This window comes from Lagenorhynchus albirostris, chromosome 20 (assembly GCF_949774975.1).
Source record: "Lagenorhynchus albirostris chromosome 20, mLagAlb1.1, whole genome shotgun sequence".
NCBI classification, from domain to species: Eukaryota; Metazoa; Chordata; class Mammalia; order Artiodactyla; family Delphinidae; genus Lagenorhynchus; species Lagenorhynchus albirostris.
The window spans coordinates 13,190,771-13,217,283 of NC_083114.1; the positions used below are offsets into that span (position 1 = coordinate 13,190,771).

General features: G+C 39.4%; 1 protein-coding gene across 2 annotated transcripts in view; it reads left to right on the forward strand.

Annotated features, from left to right (window-relative positions):
* Positions 1-26,513, forward strand: part of SMYD4 (SET and MYND domain containing 4) — a 38,000-nt gene that overhangs the window by 6,314 nt on the left and 5,173 nt on the right. The window contains exons 3-7 of one of the 2 annotated variants that reach the window (XM_060135035.1): positions 12,320-12,464; positions 16,217-16,306; positions 17,762-18,926; positions 25,708-25,890; positions 26,325-26,488. In XM_060135035.1, the coding sequence (XP_059991018.1) occupies positions 12,320-12,464; positions 16,217-16,306; positions 17,762-18,926; positions 25,708-25,890; positions 26,325-26,488 (1,747 nt within the window). Of the gene's footprint in view, positions 1-12,319; positions 12,465-16,216; positions 16,307-16,464; positions 16,482-17,761; positions 18,927-25,707; positions 25,891-26,324; positions 26,489-26,513 lie in introns of those variants that run through there. The other variant, XM_060135036.1, reaches the window with a different exon arrangement.

Here is a 26,513-nt window from a genome sequence, read left to right on the forward strand (position 1 = left end):
ATGGACTTTCTGGAACTCAAACATACTGTGACTGAAATCAACTTAATTCTTAAGCTTGACAGAAAATTGGATGCAGTGGAACATTGGATTAGGAAACTGGCTAACAGGTTAATGAAAAACAAAATGAAGCATAGGAAGAAAAGAAGAATGGAAAAAATGGCACAGCATATAAGAGATATGATAGCATATAAGAGACAATCAGATAGTCTAACATACTTGTAATTGAGGTCTCAGGAAAGAAGAGAGTCATTCAGAAGCAATATTCCAAAAAGATGACTGCAGATTTTCTAAAACTGATAAAAGATATCAACCCACAGATTCCAGAAGCTCAGCAAATCCTAAACAGTGTAAACATAAATAAAATCACACCTTGGGACATCAGACTCAAACTGCTAAAACTAAAGATAAAAAAAGAATAAATCTGAAAAGTAACCAAAGAAAAATCATACATATATTTATATATGTATAATCACATCAGGTCAGTCTCCCCCATTTCCCCGTGTGGCAGGCAGAAAAATATACCCCAAAGATGTCCATGTCATAATCCCCAGATTTGTGAATATGTTAGGTAACATGATAAAGGGAAGTTAAGGTTGCAGATGGAATTAAGGTTGCTAAAAATCCAATTTAAGGGGCTTCTCTGATGGCGCAGTGGTTAAAAATCCGCCTGCCAATGCAGGGGACGTGGGTTCGATCCCTAGTCCGGGAAGATCCCACATGCCACGGAGCAACTAAGCCTGTGTGCCACAACTACTGAGCCTGTGCTCTGGAGCCTGTGAGCCACAACTACTGAGCCCACGTGCCTAGAGCCTGTGCTCTGCAGCCAGAGAAACCACCGCAATGAGAAGACTGCGCACCGCAAAAAGAGTAGCCCCCACTTGCCACAACTAGAGAAAGCCTGCACACAGCAACGAAGACCCAACTCAGCCAAAATAAACAAATTAATTTTTTAAAAAATCCAATTTAAGACAGGGAAAGTAGCCTGGATCATCCAGGTGAACCCAGTTTAATCACAAGTGTCTTTAAAAGTAGAAAAAAGGAAGCAGAAAAGAGGAGTCAGAGGGAGAAGTGACTGTGGAAGAATGGTCAGAGATGCACCATTGCTGGCTTTGAAGACAGAGAAAGGGAGCCACAAGCCAAGGAATGTAGGCAGCCTCTAGAAACTGGAAAAGGCAAGGAAACAGATTCTCCCCAAAAGCTCCAGAAAACAATTCATCCCTACCAATACCTTGATTTTAGCCCGTTGAAACCTGTGCCAGACTTCTGCCCTTCAGAACTGTAAGTAAGATAATAAATTTTTGTTTCTTTTAAGCCGCTAAATTTTATTTTATTTTCTTTGGCCGTGCCGCATGGCCTGTGGGATCTTAGTTCCCAACCAGGGATTGAACCCAGGCCCTTAAGCCACTAATTTTGTGGAAATTCGTTACAGCAGCAAAAAAATTAATATACTCCCTTTACTTCCCTAACCCAAATTACTATCGGTAGCCAGACCATTACAATTGCTTCTTGACTGGTTTCCTATATTCATCCTTGCCTCCCTCCAGACTGTTTCCTACATCACAGCATGAATCATTTTTCAAAACACAAATCAGATTATATTGCTCTCACTTAAAACCAGTTTCTTTTGCTCTTGCAGTAAAGACAAAAATTCTCAATGCAGCCAGTAAGACATTGCAGTCTGGGCTTCCCTGGTGGTGCAGTGGTTGAGAGTCCGCCTGCCGATGCAGGGGATGCAGTTCGTGCCCTGGTCTGGGAGGATCCCACATGCCGCGGAGCGGCTGGGCCCGTGAGCCGTGGCCGCTGAGCCTGTGCGTCTGGAGCCTGTGCTCCGCAACGGGAGAGGCCACAGCAGTGAGAGGCCCGCGTACCGCAAAAAAAAAAAAAAAAAAAAAAAGACATTGCAGTCTGACCACTGCCTATCTCTCTGGCTTCCTCTCTGACCACACTCACCTTTCAGACATATGGGCCTTCTTTTAGTTCTTGATGTGCGCTATGCTGCTTCTTGTCACATGGTCTTTTCTTAGGGTATTTCTTTTGCCTGAAATGCTTTTCCTGTGCACTCCACCGTGCCCTTACTAATTTCTCGTCCTTCAGGATCAGCCACACCTTCCTTAGGAAAGCCTTCCCTGGGTCCCTGCTGGGTCATCTTCATTTTTCATGCATTTACGACAGTGCATACCTTTCCTTTTTATATTTGTGTAATCATTTGATTAATGTCTATCTTTACTACTAGACTATAAACTCCATGAAGGCAAGAACCATGTCTGTATTTGTTTGTCTCTCTGCAGACAAGAGTAGTGTAGTGTCAAAAAAACAGGTACTCAATAAATATTGATTGAGTGATAGTTTGGTAAAGCTTTTAGTTCAGTGGCTGGCACATATTAATACTCAGCATGACACGTGAATGAGAGCCTTATACACATAAACACATAACCTTTCAAGTTCAAGGTTTTCATATTTATCTTTGTGCTAGCAGCTATTACCGCGTCTGGCACATAGAGGCACTCCGATTTTGGTTGAATGAAATAATTGAACCTTGAGCCTTGCCAGTTCAGGTACTAGGTACAATTAGGGTTATACTTCTTTTTTCTTTGGCTTGTTGTTTTTCTTTTTTATTAATGTTAGTAAGATACAAGTACATTCTCATCGCAAAAGATTGGTACAATATTTAATAAAGTAAAACATGAAATCTCCCCCTTAGCCTTCTCATTCTCTTTCAGAGATTACCACAAGTTATTAGAACTTTCTATTTCTTTTTTATGTATTCTCGTACATTTGTACATAAATGTGCGCGTATCTTTTTCTCCTCTATTAGATTATATTATGTGCTTTGTTCTTCGAGGGTTTTTGCAACATCACACCTTAATCTTTTTAGCAACCAAATGAGATTGCTAGTATATTATTGCCACAACTTACTTATTTGTTTCCCTATTGATGGGCAGTTATGTTCTTTCCAGGTGGTGGTTTTTGTTTTTTTACTGTTACAAACAATGCTGCAATGAACAACTTTTATATATGTTGTACATATGTTTAGAATTTAAGATAGATTCTTAGAAGATGATTTGTTGCATCAGTGGTTATGAGCAATTTAAATTTAATAAATACTTCCAAATTGTCTTCCAAGAAGGCTTTACCCACTTACCATGAACATATCCTCGCCAACGTTAGAAAACAAGTCTTTTTTTTTTTTTTTTGCCGCACCGCACCACATGAGGGATCTTAGTTCCCCCACCAGGGGTCGAACCTGTGCCCCCTATGGTAGAAGCACGGAGTCTTTTTTTAAAATAAATTTATATATATATATATATTTATTTTTGGCTGCACTGGGTCTTCATTGCTGCGCACGGGCTTTCTCTAGTTGCAGCGAGCGGGGGCTACTCTTCATTGTGGTGTGCGGGCTTCTAATTGCGGTGGCTTCTCTTGTTGTGGAGCACGGGCTCTAGGCATGCAGGCTTCAGTAATTGTGGCACACGAGCTCAGTAGTTGTGGCTCATGGGTTCTAGAGCACAGGCTCAGTAGTTGTGGCGCATGGGTTTAGTTGCTTCGTGGCATGTGGGATCTTCCCAGACCAGGGCTCGAACCCGTGTCTCCTGCATTGGCAGGCGGATTCTTAACCAGTGCGCCACCAGGGAAGTCCCATGAAGCACGGCGTCTTAGCCACTGGACTGCCAGTGGGACAGGGAAGTCCCAGAAGGCAACAGTCTTTAATTTTGGCAACCTTAAGGACAAAATAATCTTGTTTTAATTTGCATTCTGATTACTAGTGAAGTAATGCACCATTTCTAATATTACTCATTAATATTTGTTCTGTGAGTTTTTGTTTGTGTCCTTTGCCCATTTCTCTAGCGGGTTGTCTATCTTTCTCTTAATAATTTTTAAGGGGTCTTCATGAATCTGACTGTATATTTCTTTGCTATTATATATGCTACTAATTTTTCTCCTAGTCTATTATTTATCTATTTTTATTTTACTTATTGTGTCTCATTATATATAAATTGCATGCATGTATTTTAACTTTTTTACAGCCGTTTCTGTCTTTTTCTTTTATGGTTTCTGGGTTATGTGTCTTAGGATAGTCTACTCTTCCCCGAGATTATAAAAATATTCTTTATTTTCTTCTAACTTTTTTGGTAGTTTTGTCTTTTAGTTTTAGCTCTCTAATCCATCTGGAATTTATTTTTGTGTGTGATGTGAGGGAATATTCTAAGTTTTATTCCAGATAGTTTTCCCACGTCATTTATTGAATAGTCCATCCTTTCCTCAGTGCTTCAAAATGCCACATTTATTAAATTCCCACTTATCTATAAATGAGTTTCTAGACTCTACGTCTGTGCCAAAACCAAAGAGTTTTAATTACTGTGACTTTATAGTATCATACTAGAATTTTTTCAGTTTCAAGTGACAGAAATCCAGCTCAAATTAGGAAATCTATAGGCTATGGAAACTAGGATGTGCAAAGGCAGATCTATTTTTAAGCTGAGTTGTATCCAGGAGCTCAGAAGATGTCATCAGACTCTATCTCTTCATCTGTCAGGCAGACTCTCTCCACCTGGTGGGCAGTATAACCATTGGTAACCTTGAGCACATGCTGATAATAGCTTAATAACCACAAGAAAAGAGGTCATCTTTCCTAAGAGTTTTGGCAAAAAAGGTCTGGGTTGGACTCTGACCAACCTAACTTTGATGGCATGCACACCCCTTCAACCAAAGATGTGGGCTCCTCTGATTGGCCAGGCCTGTAACACATGCCCAACGGTCTTGCAAAATTGGGGTCAATCCTACTTCAACCACAAGGAATGGTTTCCCCCCTGAGATTTTGTTACCAGATGTGGTGAGAAGGAGCAGTTGAAAGCAGGGAAGTCTGGTACAAATGTGGCTTTGCTATCTGTTAAGCCAAGTTCCCACACACATATACACAGTCATTATTGTTTTTCAAGAATATCTTGGCTATTTTGTGTACATTTCCCCCATGTGAACTTCGGAATTGACTGTCACGTTCAATAAAAAGTGTTGTTGGGTTTTTGATTGGGAATTTATAGATTCATTTAGGGAGACTTGACACCTTTACAATATTAATTTCCTCATTCACGTAAAGGGTATGTCTTGTCACTTGTTTAGGGCTTCTTTTATGTCCTTAAATAAAGTTTTATCATTTTCTTTATATAGGTCTTGCACATTTCCTCTTAGACTTATTCTGCTTCTTACAAGGTTTTTGTTGTTCTTGTCAATAAGACTTTTTCCCCCAATTACATTCTCTGACTGATGATCGGTGGTGTAAATATAAGCTAGGAATCATCTTATAATAGGCCACCTCACTGTACGTTCACATTATTTCATCATTTTTTATGCCAATCCACTTAGAATTTTTAGTAAGTATATCTGCAAACAGCAATCCTCCTTTCAAATATTTGTACCTCTTCTTTTACTTTTTAATTATAGCATTATTTAGACCTCTGGTGCAATGTTGAATAGTAACAGGCATTTAGGACATTGCTATAGGTTTATAGTATATACCCTTTATCAGTTTAAGGAAGTTGCACTATATTGTATCATAAATAAGTGTTGAATTTTATCAGTCCTTTTTTTTGATATATTTTGGGAGGAATGATCATTTTCTTATTCCACTTTAATCTGTTAAGGCAGAATTGACATCAGTAGATTTACTGAAGCTGAACTGTTTTGGAGAATAACTCTGGTTATCATCTAACATTTTTTTTAACACGGGTAGATTCAATTTGCTGAGGTTATTTTTAGGATTTTTATATCTATGTTCTTAAATGGTATTAGACTATATATTTGTGTGTGTGTGCTCTATTCATCAGCTCTTGGTATCAGGGTTATGATAGCCTCATAGTATGAACTGGAGAGCTTCCCATATTTCTCTATGCTCTGAAATAATTTATATAATGTAGGGATTATTTGATTCTTTAAAGCTGGTAGAAAAATCCTGTAAAACTATGTAGACCTGGTACCTTATTTATTTATTTATTTTTGTGGTACGCGGGCCTCTCACTGCTGTGGCCTCTCCCGTTGCGGAGCACAGGCTCCGGACGCGCAGGGCCAGCGGCCATGGCTCACGGGCCCAGCCGCTCCGCAGCATGTGCGAGCCTCCCGGACCGGGGCATGAACCCGTGTCCCCTGAATCGGCAGGCGGACTCTCAACCACCGCGCCACCAGGGAAGCCCCCCTTATTTTTTAAAATATTTATTTATATATTATTTATTTATTTATTTTGGCTGCACCAGGTCTTAGTTGTGGCATGCAAACTCTTAGTTCCATCATGCATGCGGGATCTAGTTCCCTGACCAGGGATCGAACCCGGGCCCCCCTGCATTGGGAGCACAGAGTCTTACCCACTGTGGACCACCAGGGAAGTCCCTAGACCTGGTACCTTATTACATGGAAATATTTTCCTTTTTTAGTTTATTTTTTATCAGAATAATATGCATGTAGTATAAGAAGTCAAATAGTACTTCAAAACTTATAAAGAAAAACAGCAACTCTCGCTTACTCTTCCCCATTTCTATTCTGCAAAGACTGATATTTAAAATCATTCTGTTTCTTCCAGCATTTAATTTCGTATTGCTAAACAGTATGCTAATATTGCTATTTTTGAATTTTTAGTTTTAGATGCCAAATCTAGCTCTCTTACCCCCAACTCATATGTATATACTTTGCTTTTCCCTCATTGTATCATCATAACTATATTATAATTTATAATATATAACCAGTAGAATATGATACTGGTTAAACCAGTTTTCAATGTGTATATCCTTATGTGTATGTAAATATCATATGAACCACAAAGTATACTTTGAATTACATTTCCTTTCTTGTACAACTCTTATTTTCCCTGAAGTAAATAATTGCCTCTATTTTTATTTGTTCTGTGTATCTCTTACTACTTCATCCCCAAACTTCTCTACTTAACAAGTTAGTTCCAAAGAGCTGTTTGTAAAACTATTCAATCATAATCTAAAATGACCAAAAAAGATTTAAATTTCTAATCTCCATATGTTTGCCCAGTAAATGAAAGTATGAATTGGGCCTTTAAAGCTTAAAGCCAGGCATACACTCTTCTTTCTTGCCATTTACAGTCTTTGAGAAATGTTTTCCCAAATTAGATGCGTTTTGTCAATATCAAAGACCCTTTGAGACAGGTGGACCTCTCCCATTGATAATCTACAGTGTCCTAGGGAATCCTTAACAGACTCACTATCGGCACTCACTGCCTTCCTATTTGTTTTGATTTTACACTGATTCAAATGGAATACTTTGTTTTGCCAGAAATCAAGGAAATGCTCAAAGACTAACGGATTTAAGTAAAAAAAAGAACATAGGAGCCAGTCTGAAGAGGTCTCCATTGGCCAAATTTAGGACAATCTGAGCATCAAAAAGTATAATGATGATAATGGTTTATAAGAATGAATTTTTTTAAGTCCATGGTGATACTCAAAAAATACATAAATAAGTAAAAGAAGAAAAGGGGGAAACATTTGTCTTTACAGAAGAGTGCTAATTAATAAGTTTAGAAATAATGATAGAATTAGAAAATCACCATTTTGTAACTCCCAGTGTAATAAGGGATTCTGGCAATAATCGTCAATGGATGCTCCAAACATTAGAAGAAAGATCACTGGGAAACAGGTTATTCACATGGTCTCAAAGTATGGCCCCATAGATTACTTATTAACGTTACTTATTACAAGGGGAAAGTTATCTTTATATTAGAGAAATCCAGCAGTCACCACTTTAACCAGGTGACCAACCAACATCACCAGTAGTGATGGGACTGCCTGACATGTGTCTCCTGGTTTGAAACAACAAGAAGTATACAGATTTAACAATGGACTAATATTCTTGACAAAAATTGTTTGACCTGAATCTAATCATGAGGAAACAATGAGACAAAACCAGAATGTGTAACGTTTTCCTGGACTTGAGTCTTCAAAAAAACTTAATCATGAAAAACAAAAAAATTATGGGACTGTCTCAAAAGAAACTAATGAGAAATAACTAAATGCAGTACGTTAGAACCTTGATCTGACATCAGGTTGGGGTAAGAAAAAGAAAGAAAAGACATTTTAGAAATAATGGAGAAATTTTAAATGATATTTGAATTAGTGTTATTTTTTTTAATTTAATGTAATTTATTTATTTGGTTGCATCGGGTCTTCGTTGCTGCACGTGGACTTTCTCTAGTTGCATCAAGCAGGGGCTACTCTTTGTTGCAGTGCTCGGGCTTCTCACTGCATTGGTTTCTCTTGTTACGGAGCTCGGGCTTTAGGCGCGTGGGCTCCAGTAGTTTTGGCACGTGGGCTCAGTAGTTGTGGCTCGCAGGCTCTAGAGCTCAGGCTCAGTAGTTGTGGTGCACAGGCTTAGTTGCTCCGCTGCATGTGGGATCTTCCTGGACCAGGGATCGAACCTGTGTCCCCTGCCTTGGCAGATGGATTCTCAACCACTGTGCCACCAGGGAAGTCCCTAGTGTTAATTTTTTAGGCATGATAATGATATTGTGATATCAAGATATAGGAGAATGTCCTTATTCTTAGCAGAGGCATGCTGAAATATTTAGAGGTGAACTTCCATGATGAGTGCACTTACTTTCAGGAAAAAAAAATGTGTATGTGTGAATGTGTGCGAGTTATTAAGCTACAGTTTCTCAGCTCTGATCTTCTGTACTCTCTGCTGGGGCTGGGACTTTCTGCTTTGCCAATTGACCTTATAAGAGGCTTTACCTCTCTAGGGCTCTAGAAAGAGAAGGCACGTCTAGAAGAAGGAACTTGGTTCTTTCTATCTGCTTCCTAGTTAGACTCTACATGCCAAAGAATGAAGTTGGACCTTTACCTTACACCATATGCAAAAGCTAACTCAAAATAACTCAAAGACCTAAACTTAAGAGCTAAAACCATAAAACTCTTAGAAGAAAACATAAGCCAAAGGCTTGTGACACTGGATTTGGCATCTTTTTCTTGGCTATGACACCAAAGGCACAGGCAACAAAAGAAAAAAATAGGCAAATCAGACTTCATGAGAAGTAAAATATTTAGAGCATCAAGTGACAATATCAACAGTTAAATAGGCAACATACAGAATGGGAGAAAATATTGCAAATCATACATCTGCTAAGGGATTAATATCCAGACCATATAAAGAACTCCTAAGATTCAACGACAACAACAAAAAACCCAGTTTAAAAATGGGCAAAGAGCCCCCACTCACCGCAACTAGAGAAAGCCCGTGGGCAGCAGCAAAGACCCAACACAGCCCAAACTAAATAAGTAAATTTTTTTTAAAAATGGGCAAAGGACTTGCATAGATATTTCTTCAAAGAAGATAAGCACGTGAAATAAGCATATGAAAAGATGCTCTTAACATCACTAATCATTAGGGAGATGCAAATCAGACTACAACAAGATACCTTATTATCCTCATACTCATTAGATGGCTACTATCCAAAACAATAAAACAGAAAATAACAAGTGTTGGTGAGGATGTGGAGAAATTGGAGCCCTTGTGCATTGTTGGTGGGAATGTAAAATGGTACAGCCACTATGAAAAACAGTATGGCAGTTCCTCAAATAATTAGAAATAGAATTACTGGGACTTCCCTGTGGCGCAGTGGTTGAGAATCCGTCTGTCAACGCAGGGGACAGAGGTTCGAGCCCTGGTCCAGGAAGATCCCACATGCCGCGGAGCAACTAAGCCTGTGTGCCACAACTACTGAGCCTGAGCTCTAGAGCCCGTGAGCCACAACTACTGAGCCTGCGTGCAGCAACTACTGAAGCCTGAAAGCCTAAAGCCCATGCTCTGCAACAAGAGAAGCCACCGCAATGAGAAGCCCACGCACCAGAATGAAGAGTAGCCCCTGCTTGCTGCAACCAGAGAAAGCCCGCATGCAGCAACGAAGACCCAATGCTGCCAGAAATTTAATTAATTAATTAATTAATTTTTTAAAAAGACAAGTAAGGCACCAACTTAGGAAAAAAAAAGAATTACTATATAATCCAGCAATCCTACTTCTGGGTTTATACCCAAAAGAATTGAAAACGGGACTTGAACAGATTTATTTGCACACCAATGTTCAGAGCAGTATTCATAATAGCCAAGAGTGAAAATAGCCCAAATGTCCATTAACAGATGAATGGATAAACTGTGATATATACATATAATGGAATATTACTCAGCTATAAAAAGGAATGAACCTAGGAAACATTATGTTAAGTGAAAGAAGCCAGACATAAAAGGATGAATACTTTACCATTCCACTTACATGAAGTACCTAGAGTAGACAAATTCATAGAAACAGAAAGTGAAATAGAGGTTATCAGGGGCTGGGGAGAGGGAGAAATAGAGAGTTATCATTTAATGAGTGCAGAGTTCTAGTTTGGGCTGGTGAAAAAGTTCTGGAAATGGATAGCGGTGACAATCGCACAATATTGTGAATGTACTTAATGCCACTGAACTATATACTTTAGTTAAAATGACAAGTTTTTAAATATTTTAGCACAATAAAAAAATTAATTAGAAAATTGTTCCATCTCACTTCCACAAATTTTTTATCATAACATTCCAGAAGAAAATTTGAAATACTAAAAAAAGAAAGCTTTTCAAAACTTTAATTACTGAGTTAAACCTGGTACTAGAAGAATGAATTATTGCAGCTTAGTTCTTAATTACACTGAAGAGCAATTACAAACACATTGAGTTTGTCATCATTTTGGATTAAGATTAAAGAATATCCATTGTTAGGCAAGAAGAATTTCGCTATTATTACTGTTCACCACAGCTTCTTTGTTTGAATAGGGTTTTCAGGTTTAACCTAATTTAAAACAACATAAAAACAAACAGAACAAAGAATAGGATCTGTGTTGTACCAGATATTCGTGGGTTATTGTCTTCATATTTTCTGGACTGGAATAAATTTTGAACAGGCAAGCACACCTTCTGAATTAAATAAAATCTTTCCTTATTTTTCTTTTTGTGTTATTTATTTTGATATTTTTTTCTGTATTGTGTTTAAATATTAATAAAATATTTGATATTAACTTAAGGATCAATAGTGTTTTGTGAAATTTCCACATATATACCATACACAGATGCAGCTTACTGAATCACAATGTGAAAGGTATTTCCTTTTTGTTGTCGTTGTTGTCGTTCCATTACTGCCTTTTTGGGGTTTTTGTTTTTAATTTTTTAATTTTGGCAGCGTTGGATCTTTGTTGCTGTGCGCGGGCTTTCTCTGTTTGCCGCGAGCCGGGGCTACTCTTCGTTGTGGCGCGCCAGTTTCTCATCACGGTGGCTTCTCATCGCGGTGGCTTCTCTTGTTGCCGAGCACGGGCTCTAAGTGCGTGGGCTTCAGTAGTTGTGGCGCACGGGCTTAGTTGCTCTGCGGCCTGTGGGATCTTCCCAGACCAGGCAGGTGGATTCTTAACCACTGCGCCACCAGGGAAGCCCCTGAAAGGTATTTCTTCTTGTGGGTCTTTGTAAACAAAAATTTGAAAAACACTTTTCTAAACATTCTGCAGTTTTGTCTTTGATTTCCCCTTTGACCCAGGAGTTGCTTAAGAGAATTTTTAGTTCCCATGTTATTCATATTTTGCTTCATTGCATTGTATAGTCAAAGAGTATAGTCTAGGTTATTCTATACCATTTCTTTTTATTGGAATAAAGTTGTATGTTTGTGTAGTTATACATTAGAGAATTCATATACTTGTTTTTAAAAACTTTGCAGGTTGAAATAACTTCAGATTTACTTGCAAAAATAGGATAAAGAATTGTTGTGCAATGCCCTTCTTTCAGATTCCCCAAATGTTAACATTTCACTACATTTACTTTATGATTCATCCTGTCTCTTCCTCTTCTTCCTTCTCCTCCTCTTCCTTCTCCTCCTTCCCTCCCCCTCCTCCTTCCCTCTGCCTTCCCTCCCCCCCCCCTTGTCTCTCCCTCCCTCCCCTCTGTCATCCATTCACTCAGGTATTTTCAACAAAGTTTAGGTGGCAAGTATACCTTGGTGCAAAGACTTGTGTATTATGTCCTTCTCCACACCCAAGCTTCTATATAATGCATTATCCAAGGAATGGTTTATTGGCCAGTAACTGAATAAAAAACTTATATTCTGTCCTAATAGAAATTCCAGTCCCTATGTCTCTGAGACCAAAGATTTTTCCCCCCAGTCACATTACATAACACATCCAACCTCTTTTGTCCCAGTACTTTGTAGGCATTCACTCCTGTTTCAAGTGCAATGGTTAGGAGTTTTCCTAGAAATAACAAATTTGTGCTTTTTTGTTGTGGTGGTTGTTCTTTCTTCATGAAGACCAGAGGATGAGATGTTTTTAAAAAGGCTTTCTAGAGGTTACCTTGTTGGAAAGGACCCCAACGCTCCCCTTTTCTACAGAGAAGAAGGAAACAAAAAATTTCAGAAGAAGGATTATATGGGAGCCACAGTGCTGTACTCTAAGGTAAGATGACCGGGCCACCCCCCCACCCCCGGCACAGCTCAGCAGGAGGGGCCGTCTCAGCAATTTACCAATGCATATTTCTTCAAAAGATAGAACCGTTACTGCTGAATTGTGAATTGTGTAGCCACTAGTAGCTTTGCCTATTAATTTTGGATTGGATTTGAAAAAGAAAACTGACACAACTCAGCTTTTGGTCATATTCTGAAACAAAGGATAGTTTGTATTATACGTCCTGAATTCCATCAAGAAACTTCGATTCTCATATTCCTTCAGACACAGTGTAGCAAGTCTTGTTGGTTGCCTTGGCCTCCCTCCTCCATGTCTGTCAGCTCTTACTGAATTGTGTGCCTCTTTTGTCTGAATAACCGATGAGGCTGTTGGTGTGATAGTCCCAATTTAGAGAACAGCTGGATTTTTGGTTGGCCGCCATGTTAGCTTATAGCCAGTATGACTTAGGTAAAGTTAGGAAGGAAAATAAGCTCAATTGCCACAGCCCAGTTGAACTGCATTTTGAAGGCTGTCAACAAATATTTAAAATTACTACACCAACCATCAGTGAACTAGGTTTCAAGGAGGAATAGTGGCTTTTAACAATCTGTTGCTCTTGTCCTGCTTCCAGAGTAGAAACTGGAATAAGATCCCTGAGAGATTTCCTCCCATAATTTTTTAGAGATAAATATGGGTTTAAAGCAAGAATATATCAACCTCTTAAACCAGGTCTGTGAACCCTGTATCTTGAAAGAATGAGTGTGAATTTGAAGAGTGTACCCCCTACTCTGCATCTTTAACAGGCCTATGCTTAAAGTTTGGAATTAGTTTTCCAAAAACCATCAGACCTACAACAGCATCTTCTAAAATTGATAAAAGCCCTGCTTTGTAATGCTGCATAACGTAAGCATTAGTGATTGCTGAAGAACTAAAATCCATTAGATGTAATGATCACTGATAAATGGCTTAATAGTAGTTCTTTTTCAGAGCTAATCTTTCTTCAGCTGTATGCATGTGTGTCAGAAATGTGAGCACAGGGGAAGCTGTTCAAGGAAAATAAACTAAAAAGTGAAATCAGACAAAAAAACTGAACCTTCCTATTTCATGAAACTAGTATTTTGTTGATTGTGGTACTTTGCAGTTTTCCATAGAGCTGCTATTTTCTTTCTTTTTTAAAAATAATATTTGTTGTTTTTGGCTGATTGTAAATGTAATATATGCTTACTTGGAAAATATAGAGAAGCATAAAAAGTAAGAAAAAATCCCATAACCAGTGATAAGCACTGTTAACATTTTTGCGTATATCCAGCCAGCCACTTTTTCCTCTGAAAATATGTTTTTCTTGTACAAAGTGGTGATAATACTGTACTTACTGTTTTTTTTTTGTAACCTGCTTTTTTTCCCCTCAACAATTTATTGTGACCGTTTTCTCATGTTATTAAATTTTCCACTAAAACATGATTTTTTACAGCTGGCTTGGTGTTCATTACAGAGCACTATACTTGATTTAACACCTAGTGTTGGCAGAGTGTTTGGTATCACAAAGCTGCAAGGAGCATCTTTCTATGTAAATATTTGTACACACCTGACTATTTCCTAAGGATAAATTCCTAGAAGGGCAATTGCTTGGTCAACTGAATGTATTTTTTTTTTAAGGCCTTTGCCCCTTGTTGCTGAATCATTCTCCAGAAAAAAACTAGTTACATCCCTTCTAGCAGAGTATGGGAATGTTCATTTCTCTATATCCTAAGCAATATTGGTTATTTGGTATTATTAACGTTATTTTATCTTTTTATTTTGGAATAGGAAATGTGTTTACATAGTTAGAATTTTTAAGATGCAAGAGTATAGAGTGCAGTCTACTTCCTCTGTCCCCCAGCCACTCGTTTCCCATCCCCAGAAGCTAGCACTGTTAAAGCTGTCTTTCCAGAGGTACTCCAGCGTATATAAATAAATACAAATAATCTCCCACTCCTCCACACACATACTCTTTTTATATAAATAGCATTCTATACACACAGTTCAGCACTGTGCTTTTTCCACTTATATTCTGTTATATGGATATAATAGTAATTTATTTAATTAGAGTCCTTTAGATCACTATTTACCTTTTTTCCTATCTTTTGTTACTTCAGACAATTCTGTGATGAGAAACTTTGCATGTATGTTATTTTGCACATATCTATAGGATGAAGGATTATATCTGTAGGATAAATTCCTAGAAGAGGAATTGCTGGGTCAATGGCGATATAGATATATGTATTAAGAGAGATATATTGCTCAATTGCCTCCGTAATTGTGAGACCAATTTACACTCCCACTAGCAGTGTATGAGAATGACCATTATCCCACTCCTATGCCAACTCAGTATGCTATCAGTTTTACTTCTTTGCGAATCTCATAAGTAAAAAATGGCATCTCAGTAGAGTTTTAATTTGCATTTTGCTGATTATGAATGAGACTGAGCATCTTTTCGTTTGTTTAAGAGCCATTTATATTTCCCATTAGAATTGTTCATATCATTTGCTTATTTTCCTACTGAATTATTGGTTGCCATCGTATTGATCTGTAGGAACTGTTCATAAAGTAAAGAAATGAGCCCTTTGCCTGTAATAGGAGTTGCAGATATTTTTTCCAGTTCAACATTTGTCTTTTGATATTGCTTTTATTGGTTTTTTGCTACAAATAAATTTTTTATTTTTATGTGGTCAAATTCATTAACCTTTTATGACTTCTGGGTTTTGTGTCATAATTAGAAAGGTATTTCTGACTCCAACATCACTTTAGATTATATAGTTTCTTCTGGTGCTCTTATAGTTTCAATTTTTATATTAAGATTTTGATCCATTTGTTATTTATCCTAATGAAAGTTTTATTATCATATATCGAGACCCAACTTTATTTTTCCTCAGTGGCTACTTGTCCCAATACCTTTATTGAATAATCCCTATCTTTTCTCCAGTGATTGGAGATGCCACCTTTATTTTTACTTCTTAAAATTCTTTTTGGCTGTGTTTGGGTCTTCGTTGCTACACCCGGGCTTTCTCTAGCTGCAGCAAGCGGGGGCTACTGTTCTGTGGGTGCACAGGCTTCTCATTGCGGTGGCTTCTCTTGTTCCAGAGCACGTGCTCTAGGCACGCGGGCTTCAGTAGTTGTGGCTCGTGGGCTCTAGAGCGCAGGCTCAGTAGTTGTGGCGCACGGGCTTAGTTACTCCGCAGCATGTGGGATCTTCCCGGACCAGGGCTCGAACCCGTGTCACCTGCATTGGCACGCGGATTCTTAACCACTGCGCCACCAGGGAAGTCCCACCTTTATGATTATTATTAATCCTTGCCAATTTGGTGGTAGAAAAAAGTAGCCCTTTTCTGCTTTCATTTTCATGTATTTGACTATCTGTGTATGAATTGTTTCCCACGTATCATGCGTGTTTCTTCATTTGTGAATTTCTGTTTGTTCCACTCACACTTCGTTATGTGCCGGATTATGCTCCTCAGTTTTCAGTTACCTTTAGTACTGTTTGTGGCTGAAGCCGTGTCTGAAGCTGCTGTCTTCAAAGTGCTTTACCTATTTATTTCCTCACTTGATCTTCACACCTCTGCTCTAAGGTAGTTAAAAATGAAGCAGGTGAAGCACAAAGAGATCCAGTAACTTACCCAATTTCATACAGTCTTTAGTAGCAGAGCCCCTATTATCCGGAAAAAAAAAAAACAACTCTAAAGATGCTAGTTTCCATGTATACCTTTAACCGGTTCATTGTTCTGCAGGGAGTATCGCATTCAAGGCCCAACTCTGAGGACATTTCACTGTGTTACGCCAATCGCTCTGCAGCCCTCTTCCACCTGGGTCAGTATGAGGTGAGTATCAGGATGCCTGGTGTGATTGGAGAGGATCTGCAGGGGGGTTCCTTGGAAGATTAGACTTTCATCCCTGCTTCTACATTAGAAAGCTAAAATTGGAACTGGTTGAATTGGAAGCAAATTGATACTTCCCGAACTTGTTCTTTCTCCGGATTCACTTCACCTGTCTCAGGTGATTACATGGGGTAGTGTGGGTTGGTAAAAAAGAGACATGCACATTCCCCAGGGCCGTGGACTCTATCCAGTGGGTCAGCAATGCTCAGTGTCAAGATCAGCTATGAGATACGTTGCTAATAATACTTCAGGTTCCAAGTGTGTGCAAACTATTTACTTGTTCAGGGTGTTTTTTTTTTAATAAGTAGATGAGCATGTTCAAGAATATCCCTGCAATAATAAGTCTCACCCTCAATATAAATTTTGAGTGGGAAAGTAAAAGTTGCACTGAAATGCCTGTTGAGTGGGGGGACTTCAGATGAGTGGCTTCCTCCTTATCCCCAAATTGAGGTCTAAGGACAAACTCTAAAATGCCACTTGGGCACATCCATTTTGGAATTCTACAAAAATTTAAAGTATACCCTAGAGTTAAGAACTATTTGAGTCACCGCAAGTTCACACTTAAGCCCTTTGGACTAAGAGAGAAGAGCAAGAATCTAAGTCCAGGCCCTAAGCAAGAAAGGCCTGGGCTACTATAGACAGCAGTGGGAAGACCTTGTGAAACATTTAGCCCTTTATAACTTCCCTATATTGTTACTTCTTACAATAATGATTCCCATGTATTGAGCACATACTGTGTTCCAGGCATCTTTTTAACACTTTAGATATATTACCTTATTTTCATTTTTATTTCTATCCTGTGAGGTATTATTATCCCTGTTTTTCAGATGAGAAAACTAAGACACTGAGAAATTAATTCAATTGCACAAGGTCATACAGCTAGCAAGAGGCAGAGTCCGTACCGGGATGCCCTCTTAATCATCATACTATGCTTCTTCTATCTGTAAGACTTTTTTCCTTAGAATCAGAAATATTTAATGACAGTTAAACATAATATCTTCAGCATCTGTTTCTAATCATTCAATTAAAAGATCACAGTAGGGCTTCCCTGGTGGCGCAGTGGCTGAGAGTCCGCCTGCCGATGCAGGGGACATGGGTTCGTGCCCCAGTCCGGGAAGATCCCACATGCCGCGGAGTGGCTGGGCCCGTGAGCCATGGCCACTGAGCCTGCGCGTCCGGAGCCTGTGCTCTGCAACGGGAGAGGCCACAACAGTGAGAGGCCCACGTACCGCAAAAAAAAAAATGATCACAGTAGAATATGATTTAAAGAAATAAGCACATGATTGTAGTTGTTCCATTTTTAATAATCCTTAACTTGTAGATTTTTGTTAAGACTTTCAAGTGGACATTTAAGAGTAGGGACCAAGGGTCATTTTGGGATTTTCTTTCTGTTTGCAGACATGCCTTAAAGACATCGTCAGAGCACAGACACATGGATATCCAGAAAGATTGCAACCCAAGTTGCTGTTGCGTAAGGCGGAGTGTCTGGTGACCCTGGGGAGACCACACGAGGCAAGCCAGACCATCAGTGATCTTGAAAGTAACTTTGCTGCCAAACCAACCCTAGCAGCTTCCCAATTTCAGGTTCTGCAGAGAACCCTCTGTCGTCTGAAGGTAAAGGTACAGGAAAAGGAGAATCTCACAGAAACCTCCCCAGCAGCTCTAACCAAAGCCTTTGAGGATATGGACCTAAGGGAAGAGAATGTACAGATTTCCAGCACATCATCATCTGTCAGCTTATGTACAGACCCTTTAAAAGGCCGCTGTCTGGTTGCCACAAAAGATATTCTCCCAGGAGAGCTTCTGGTGAAAGAGGATGCTTTTGTGAGTGTCCTTAACCCAGGAGAAATGCCACCATGGCATCGTGGCCTCGAGAGCAAGTGGGATACCAGAGCTACCAATGGGGACCTCTACTGTCACCGATGTTTGAAGCACACTTTGGCCCCAGTTCCCTGTGATGGATGCAGCTATGCCAAGTATTGCAGCCAAGAGTGTTTGCAGCAGGCCTGGGATCTCTACCATAGTATAGAGTGTTCTCTAGGGGGGCTGCTTCTCACACTGGGTGTTTTTTGCCACATTGCCCTGAGGTCGACTCTCTTAGCTAGATTTGAGGAAGCTGGCAAAGTCATAAATAAGCTTTGTGGTGAGATTACTAACAGGGATACCTGTTTACCTGAAAGCAAGAATCTGGCGCAAATACTCAGCTATGACCTGGGAGGGGAGAGTAAAAACAAGGGCAAAACCGTTGAGACCCCGATTCCTGGGTGTGATATTAACGGGAAGTATGAAAGTAATTACAATGCTGTCTTCAGCCTTTTACCCCATACCGGAAACCATAGCCCTGTACACAAATTCCTCTGTGCTCTGAGTGTTTCTGCACTGTGCAGGCAGCTCGAAGCAGCCAGTCTGCAGGCCTTCACAACAGGTCTGAGATCGTCTAAGCTGAAAGCAGCAGCGGCTCCTGTGTTGTATCCAGAGTTGAATATTTGGGGAGTGGCCATGCTGAGACACATGTTACAACTACAGTGTAATGCTCAGGCAATAACAACCATACAGCAAACAGGTAAGAGGGAAACTCTTTTTTCTGCCTTACAATATTCTTCTTGATGTAGCTAATGTTTGCGGAGAAAGGACTGTAAAGAGAACAATAGCATTCAAACAAATCAGTGGCCTAAGGGAAAAAACGACTGTCTTACGATTATGCCATTGCGAAGCTATGTGACCTCAAATTATTATTTTTTTTTTCATTTGTAAAATGGATGGTTTAATCGCACCTAACTTTACAGAGTTGTGAAGCTGATGTGTTTGTTTGTAAAAATACTTTAAAACCCTATTACCAAAAAAAAAAAGGTGGGGGAGGGGACTTCCCTGGCAGTCCAGCGGTTGAGACTTCGCCTTCCAATGCAGGGGGTGCAAGTTCAATCCCTGGTTGGGGAGCTAAGACCCCACGGGCTTCATGACCAAGGAACCAAAACATAAAACAGAAGCAATATTGTAACAAATTCAATAAAGACTTAAAAAAAAAATGGTCCACATCAAAAAAAAATCTTAAAAAAAAAACTACACTGTTTAAAAAAGAAACCTAGTACACTATTAATTTCTGATTGTGGAGGAAAGCTGAAACAATGGATAAACAAGACTGCAGAAGGAGCAGGGTCTGTAGTTAAGGTATCAGAATCTTAACTCACTCCTTTGACTCAGCTACTCTCTTCTGTTTTCAATTGCCAGGTTTTCTCCCATTCTTCTGTTTTAAATTTCCGAGAGAGGAATCTGGCCCATCACAGCTTTTCATACAATGCTGCCGTAAGCTGTTGGCCAGCCTGTGTTTGGGCTGGCTTCTGGTCAGGGGGCCAAAAATCTGGGGGCCACCTCTAGACACAGACCAGCCTAGCCCTGCTTTCCTGAACCAGACCCTATAGAAGAGGCTGTTAAGGTAGATGGGGAGGTTGCACGTGCCCAGCATCATGAGTGCCATCTCTAATACGACTGTACTGACAATGGGTACTATTATTAGAAAAGAAATGGTGTTTCCAGTATTTCTATTGTGTGATCTCCATTTTAGCAGATAATGTGTTTCGATTCAATCAGCTCATTATACTTTTCTCAATTTCCTAATTAACCCTGTGGAGGGGAGGAATTAGGTCATATCTACACCTAGGATTTATAGGCAGATTAATATTAAATGTGGCTTCACTGAACTATATACATGCTTAACTCTTCTGATCGTGTCATATTAGGTAATCTAGAATTCTGTCAACCTTTTGTTTATATATTTTTATCTTTAATTTTAATTCAGCTGCCAAGTTATATAGTGTATAGTATTTCACTAGAGGTATTCTGGGGCAGGACTCAATTCCGCATCCTGAAGTGCGTGGAACATCCAGAAATAGCACTGGCCTCATCCCGTGATACAACAGAATCACACTGCAAGCTAGTCTCCGTTTTCTTCTCTGCTTTTGCTGCTTTGAGCCATTGCTACCTTCTAAAATATGTATCCGTTGAGTGTTTTTCCAGAATTACATTTCCCCTAGGGTACATTCACTGGCATTTTAAAAACTACTGTTTTCATTTTTTGTTTCTCTGAATATAAAAGATAGTATATGGAGCTTCCAGATAATATGGCAGAAAGCTGCCAGCTCTCGATTCTGTTGTGTCTTGCCTCTAAAATACTTAGTAGAACATACAAAAAAGATGTAAATGTCAGTAGCTCTAAAAACTATGGAAACTATTTTGTGGGTAAACAGTAGCAGTGGCCACTCACTCAGGCTGAATCCCTGAGGCAGGATGGCAGAGCGATAGGGACAAACGAAAGTGTTTTCCATCCACCTTCCTTCATTGGCCTTCCTCTTACAGTCAGAGAATCTTAGCCTAAAATTTGTTGCTCCCTGTGCATGAGATTTCATTACAGTCCATTTTTTATTTGCCTAGCAGGTGTTGAGTAAAATTTTTCACAAGTTGTTAAGAGTGAAGTTTGGTAGGAAGACTGTGTATAGCCAGAAATACGTGTACCTTCTGTGGCTAAAAAGGACTAGAAAAATAGATACGTAGCATAATACTGGAGACCTGGAGTGACGGAAAGAGGATTGGAGACTCTGTCTTCATCTATGAGGTTCTAATATTTTATGCATGATTTATTCTTATTTATATGATGTTTTAAACATATATATATATATATATACACACATAGAAAAAAATAACACTAGAAGTAAAAATATCAAAATCTTATTTAACAGTGATGAATTCTGATAGTGGAAATATGGGTGATTGCTACATTTTTCTTTGAACTGTTCTATATTTTTAAAATTAAAAACAGTTATTCACATGGTGGTAACTTTATTCTAGTAAATTTTAAATTGGTTGTAAACCTTTCCCTTCATTCTAGGGAAAAAACAAAAAACATTAAAAAAAATAGTTCACAGAGCAAAAGATAGGGAGATGATAAAAATGAGTCTATAATAGTAAATAAAAATAGACTAAACTCTTAAATTAATCTTTCAGAATGGGTCAAAAAGATTAAAATCCAAGTATATTCTGTTTACAAAAGTGACACTTAACACAAAGTGGGCAAGACATGTCAGGAATCACAAGTAAATCAGGGTATTAATATTAATATGAAACAGTAGGGCTCAAGGTGCGATATATAGTAAACAAAGAAGGCATTTTATTTTTGTAAAGGAGACTCTTCTGCAATATATCATCAACCTTAGCTCTTGGGAACATAGAGATTGCGTCTATAACACAAAAATGACTGAGTATACAAGGAGAAACTGGCAAAAACTCCATAGTTATAAGAAACTTTAATATACCACTCTGACTTTGATCAAATATATTAACAATAAGGATCTGGAAACCAAGGTAACATAATAAAATAGGGGATTCAGAGATATATCCACCAAAGCTTGTGTCCTATAGACCAGGGTTTGGCCAACTTTTTCTGTAAAGCGCCACATAGTAAATATTTGGGGCTTTGCAGGCCGTATGGTCTCTTTTGCAACTACTCAATTGCCCTTGTAGCATGAAAGCAACTGTAGAAAGTATACATATGAATGCGCCTGGCTAGACTCCAATAAAAGTTTATTATTGACACTGAAAGTTGAATTTCCTAAAATTTTTCATGTCACAAGAATTATTCCTTTCACCTTTTGTCAACCACTTAAAACACATAAAAACAGGAATTCCCTGGTGGTCCAGTGGTTAGGACTCCACGCTCTCACTGCCGAGGGCCCAGGTTCAGTCCCTGACCGGGCAACTAAGATTCCACAAGCCTCATGGTGTGGCCAAAAAAAAAAAGTCAAAACCATTCTTAGACCACATATGTACAAAAAGAGGCACCAGGCAGGATTTGGCACAAGGCTACAGGTTACAGACTCCTGATAGCGACAAAGAATTGGCAAATCTAATTAAGAAATCTAGGGGAAAACGCCACAAAATTAGAAACGATGAAGAGGATATACCCAGTAATATAAATTTATTCTAAAATTTATAGCAAATATTTAATACAATTTTAGATTATTGAATTTGAAAATAGTAAATAAACAACTTTGTGGAAAAATATAAATTGCCTAAGCTTTTCCAGAGGGAGGAAAATACTTTAAAAATCTAGTAATTGTAGAAGAAATTGAAAAAGTTATCAAAATAGTTCCATAAAAACAAGCCAGGGGCTTCCCTGGTGGCGCAGTGGTTGAGAGTCCGCCTGCCGATGCAGGGGACACGGGTTCGTGCCCCGGTCCGGGAAGATCCCACATGCCGCAGAGTGGCTAGGCCCGTGAGCCGTGGCCGCTGAGCCTCCGCAACGGGAGAGGCCACAACAGTGAGAGGCCCACGTACCGCAAAAAAAAAAAAAAAAAAGAAAGAAATAACTTACAAATCACCATGTGCACCATGTTGCCAATTATGTTAAAAGTCCATATATAAGGCTAGAAAGAAGACTGTAAGAAAATGCACCAAAGTCTTATAGGTGACTGAGAGGATTATAAATGACTGTTATTTTCTCTATAATTTTCAGTTTTTTAATTTTTTTCCCACTGCCATGTATTTCTTTTTTAATTTAATTAGTTCCTTTAAACAAAATAGTTCAAATGATAAGAGCATTTTTTTACATGAACATTTTTAAGGCACTTGATACATATTGCAAAATTGCCCTCCAGGAAAGTTGTACCAGTTACACACCCACCAGCAATGTTCGCTTTCATTTTTTAATTCAGTCTAATTTTGTCTCAGTCTGCTAATATTTCTAATCTTGTTTCATCCCTTTTTATTATTTCTTTGGGGTTCCAACACCTCCTAGTTTAGTGTTCTCATTGAATTTCATTAGCAGCTGTTTCATTAGTAGCACAGAAGAAGGATTAAAGTGTTAACTTGGATAGACTTTGACAAAAACCTATAAAAATGTTATGTTATTATCTTTGTATAAATCCTATTTAATCAAAGTTCCTCAGAAATCTCTCTTTGGTACTTATTTTAAGGGATAGAACTGGCCACTGATGGCATTCCAGACCTTGGTGTGTGTGTATCTCTCTAGGTGGGAATGGCGTATTCGTGATGTATCTAGATTCACGAGGCTTAATGAGGTTCTATGGAAGTTCAGATCAGTTCACTGCCGTTTGCTTTCACTCTTCAGCAACCAAGGAATCCACCTTCACTGTGGGTCCTTGATTACTTTTTTTACACAAAAATTTCTTGTTTTGTAAAGTATCTACCAGAATAGGTATATTCTGAAAGTATTGTGATTGAACCGTTTTTTCTTTACTAAATGTACTAAGAATATTAGCAAGGTACACTTTTCGTAAAATATTCAGGCCCTCTTTTTTTGTTTTTTTGTTTGTTTTGTGCACAAAATGTCACATATTAAATTTGGTAAAGGTACATACACATTCTCACTTTCTACGATCTCTGCTAACAGATGACTAATGCAAAATATTGAATAATTTTTAAAATCAGTACTTAATTTTGTAGAGATAATTAGAGAGAAATTCAACTCTGACATAAATACTCACCCCACTCTGTTCTTGGGCCTACTTCTGTTAGAGGGTAACCCATAAATAATTCACGAAGCTGACATTACTCATGTGTATTGTGATAATCTTCTCTGGGAAAATTTTAGCAGCTCTTCTAATATAGATTGCCAGGTATCAGTAGTTGGGAATGCAAGTCGACTTCTAATTATGCAGAGGCTGATTATTCAGACGACAGACTGTTTGTGCCCTGCACTGCTCCTTCCTGCTGCCTCCTTACCTTTTAGCATTTCTGCTGCTCATTGGTACATGTACCAGAAGGTAGGCATTGGACAAGGGGGAGGGGGAGGGGACACTAAAATCAGTTAAGCTTTTAGGAGAAGCTCTAATGAAAGATTTCAATACACTTTGTAGAATTGTCGACTAAAATTGAGTCATTCAGGTTCCCTGCGAATTTTATTTACTTGTTCTAATTCTTGTCTTCCACAGTAGCAGGTAATAGAATCGTCTGCAGAGAGACGATATTATTCCTTATAGTTAATGTTTTCCTTTCTAGAACATTTTCACATGATGGTTTGTATTTTCTTTATTCATTTCATATGTACCTAGACCGCATTATTTGGTGATTGGTGCATTGAGATTCCTGGCATATACGGTGATACCACAATTATCTGATGGCTTATCAGTTTTCCAGAAAACTGAAAGTTCCTCTCTAAGTACCAGTATCTTTCATATTTCAACCAGCTTTGTCGGAAACACTCTCTCCTCATGCTTACACCAAGGCTGCTGAACACAGTTTAAGCCTTTCTGTATGCCCAAGGTTATCTGCACATGCATCCTCCCGAGACATAGACAGCTATGACAAAAACCCGTGCAAGTATGGGGTCAGTCTGAGAACCTCTGGTTAAGCTCGGAGTGGTGCTAGTGTTTTTGTTTGCCTGAGGCTGTTATTCTTGTATAAGTTTTCTGCCTCCTCCTCCAGTCTGTCCCCGTCTCCTTTGCCATTGGCAGAAAACCTGCCTCTTAGTAGTTCTCTGTTTCTGGACTGTGGTGGGCTGAGAAACTGAATAACCACGCCAGTTCGAACTGTGGCTAAAATAAGAGGAAGTGGGCCTGCAGCAGAATACAGAGAATTCACATATGAATATAAGTGCATGAGCCTTGGTGCAGAAGTAGCCTCACTGCTTAGAGGCTTTTTTCTTCCTTCCTTCCTGATTTTCAATCACGTGGTTAAATTGCTGGTTTAATTGTGCTTCAAAGAAGAGATGGTTAGGGACGTGAGACTGTCTGGAATAGAAGTGGTCCAAAGAGTTTTTTCAGTGAGAACTACTGCTTGACTGATTTCCCATCAAGTTGGAACAAAGGGCAGAATGAAGAGGTGAGCATAAGAAATATTGATTTTTTTAAATGTATGACAGGCCTATTTAGTTTAGGATAGTAATTAGGTTACTTGTTCTATTAACCAACCAAAGACCAGTTAAACAAAAGCACTTGGACTATAAAAGTCTTTAGGAAATAACCTCATCTGGTACTCTGGTTTCCGTGTTGTCATGAACATTATGAAACTGTCTATCTGGAAGGCTCCCTACTGATAATTCTTTTTTTATTACTCTCTATAAATTCTAATCTTTGGATTTTTTGTGGTATTGAGACACAGTAGTTAGGTTCCAAGATTCTGGTGGACGTTTCACGTGCTCATTCGCTTTGCTTCCCGGGAACCAGAGTTTGCTCTGAGTCACGCTCCGTCTGATTTATCTCGGATCCAGCTTGTGGAGCTCTGACTCAGCCGCGCTTCAGGCCCGATTGCCCAGCTCGTCTTCTGAGGAATGGAGGGTGAGGCCAGGATGAGCGTCCTGACACATTTTTCCCTTTTTCCTCTTGCACTCTCAGGATCTGAAAAGAACCTCATTACGAACAGCAGGCAGGTGCGCCTTGCCACGGGGCTGTTCCCCGTCGTCAGCCTCCTGAACCATTCCTGCAGCCCCAATACCAGCGTGTCCTTCATTAGCACCGTCGCCACCGTTCGGGCATCTCAGCAGATTAAAAAAGGACAAGAGATTCTCCACTGCTATGGTGAGCCATCCATCCTCCCTCCTGTCCACCTTTCTCCAGCAGAAAAGGACAGGGTGAATTCGCCTGAGCAAGCCACAGGGCAGGTGCCTCACCTGTGCAGAGTCTGCAACCTGGCAGAGGCAGTGCATACTTATGGGGAATAAAAGCCTCCTCGCTAGGCCCTGTTGTATCTGCACTATCGGGTAGACACTCCCTGCTTGATCCCTGTAAATGTCCTATTCTGAAAATAGGCCAGGAACAACTTCTTGGTTTCTTTTTCTTCCTGTCCCCGCAACTTGGAAGCCTGTTTCTATATCTAGTTCCACAAATGTTTGACTGAAAGGTCCCTGTCGCATGATGAGTGATTGACCAGACCCTCCGCTAAGCTGAAGTTTTTTAAGTAGTGCTTGATGCTCTCTTGCTTTAAATATTGGCCAAGCGTGGTGTCTCTGCAGGGCCCCACGAGAGCAGGATGGGTGTTGCCGAGAGGCGCCAGAAGCTGAGGTCTCAGTATTTCTTTGACTGCAACTGTCCCCCTTGTGAACGTGAGAAGCAGAGACCCTCGCAGGGGCCCGGGCGGGAAGCCTTCTGTTGTCACCGTTGCAGAGCACTCCTGCAGGTGAATCTCTTTCTCCCCTCCCTTC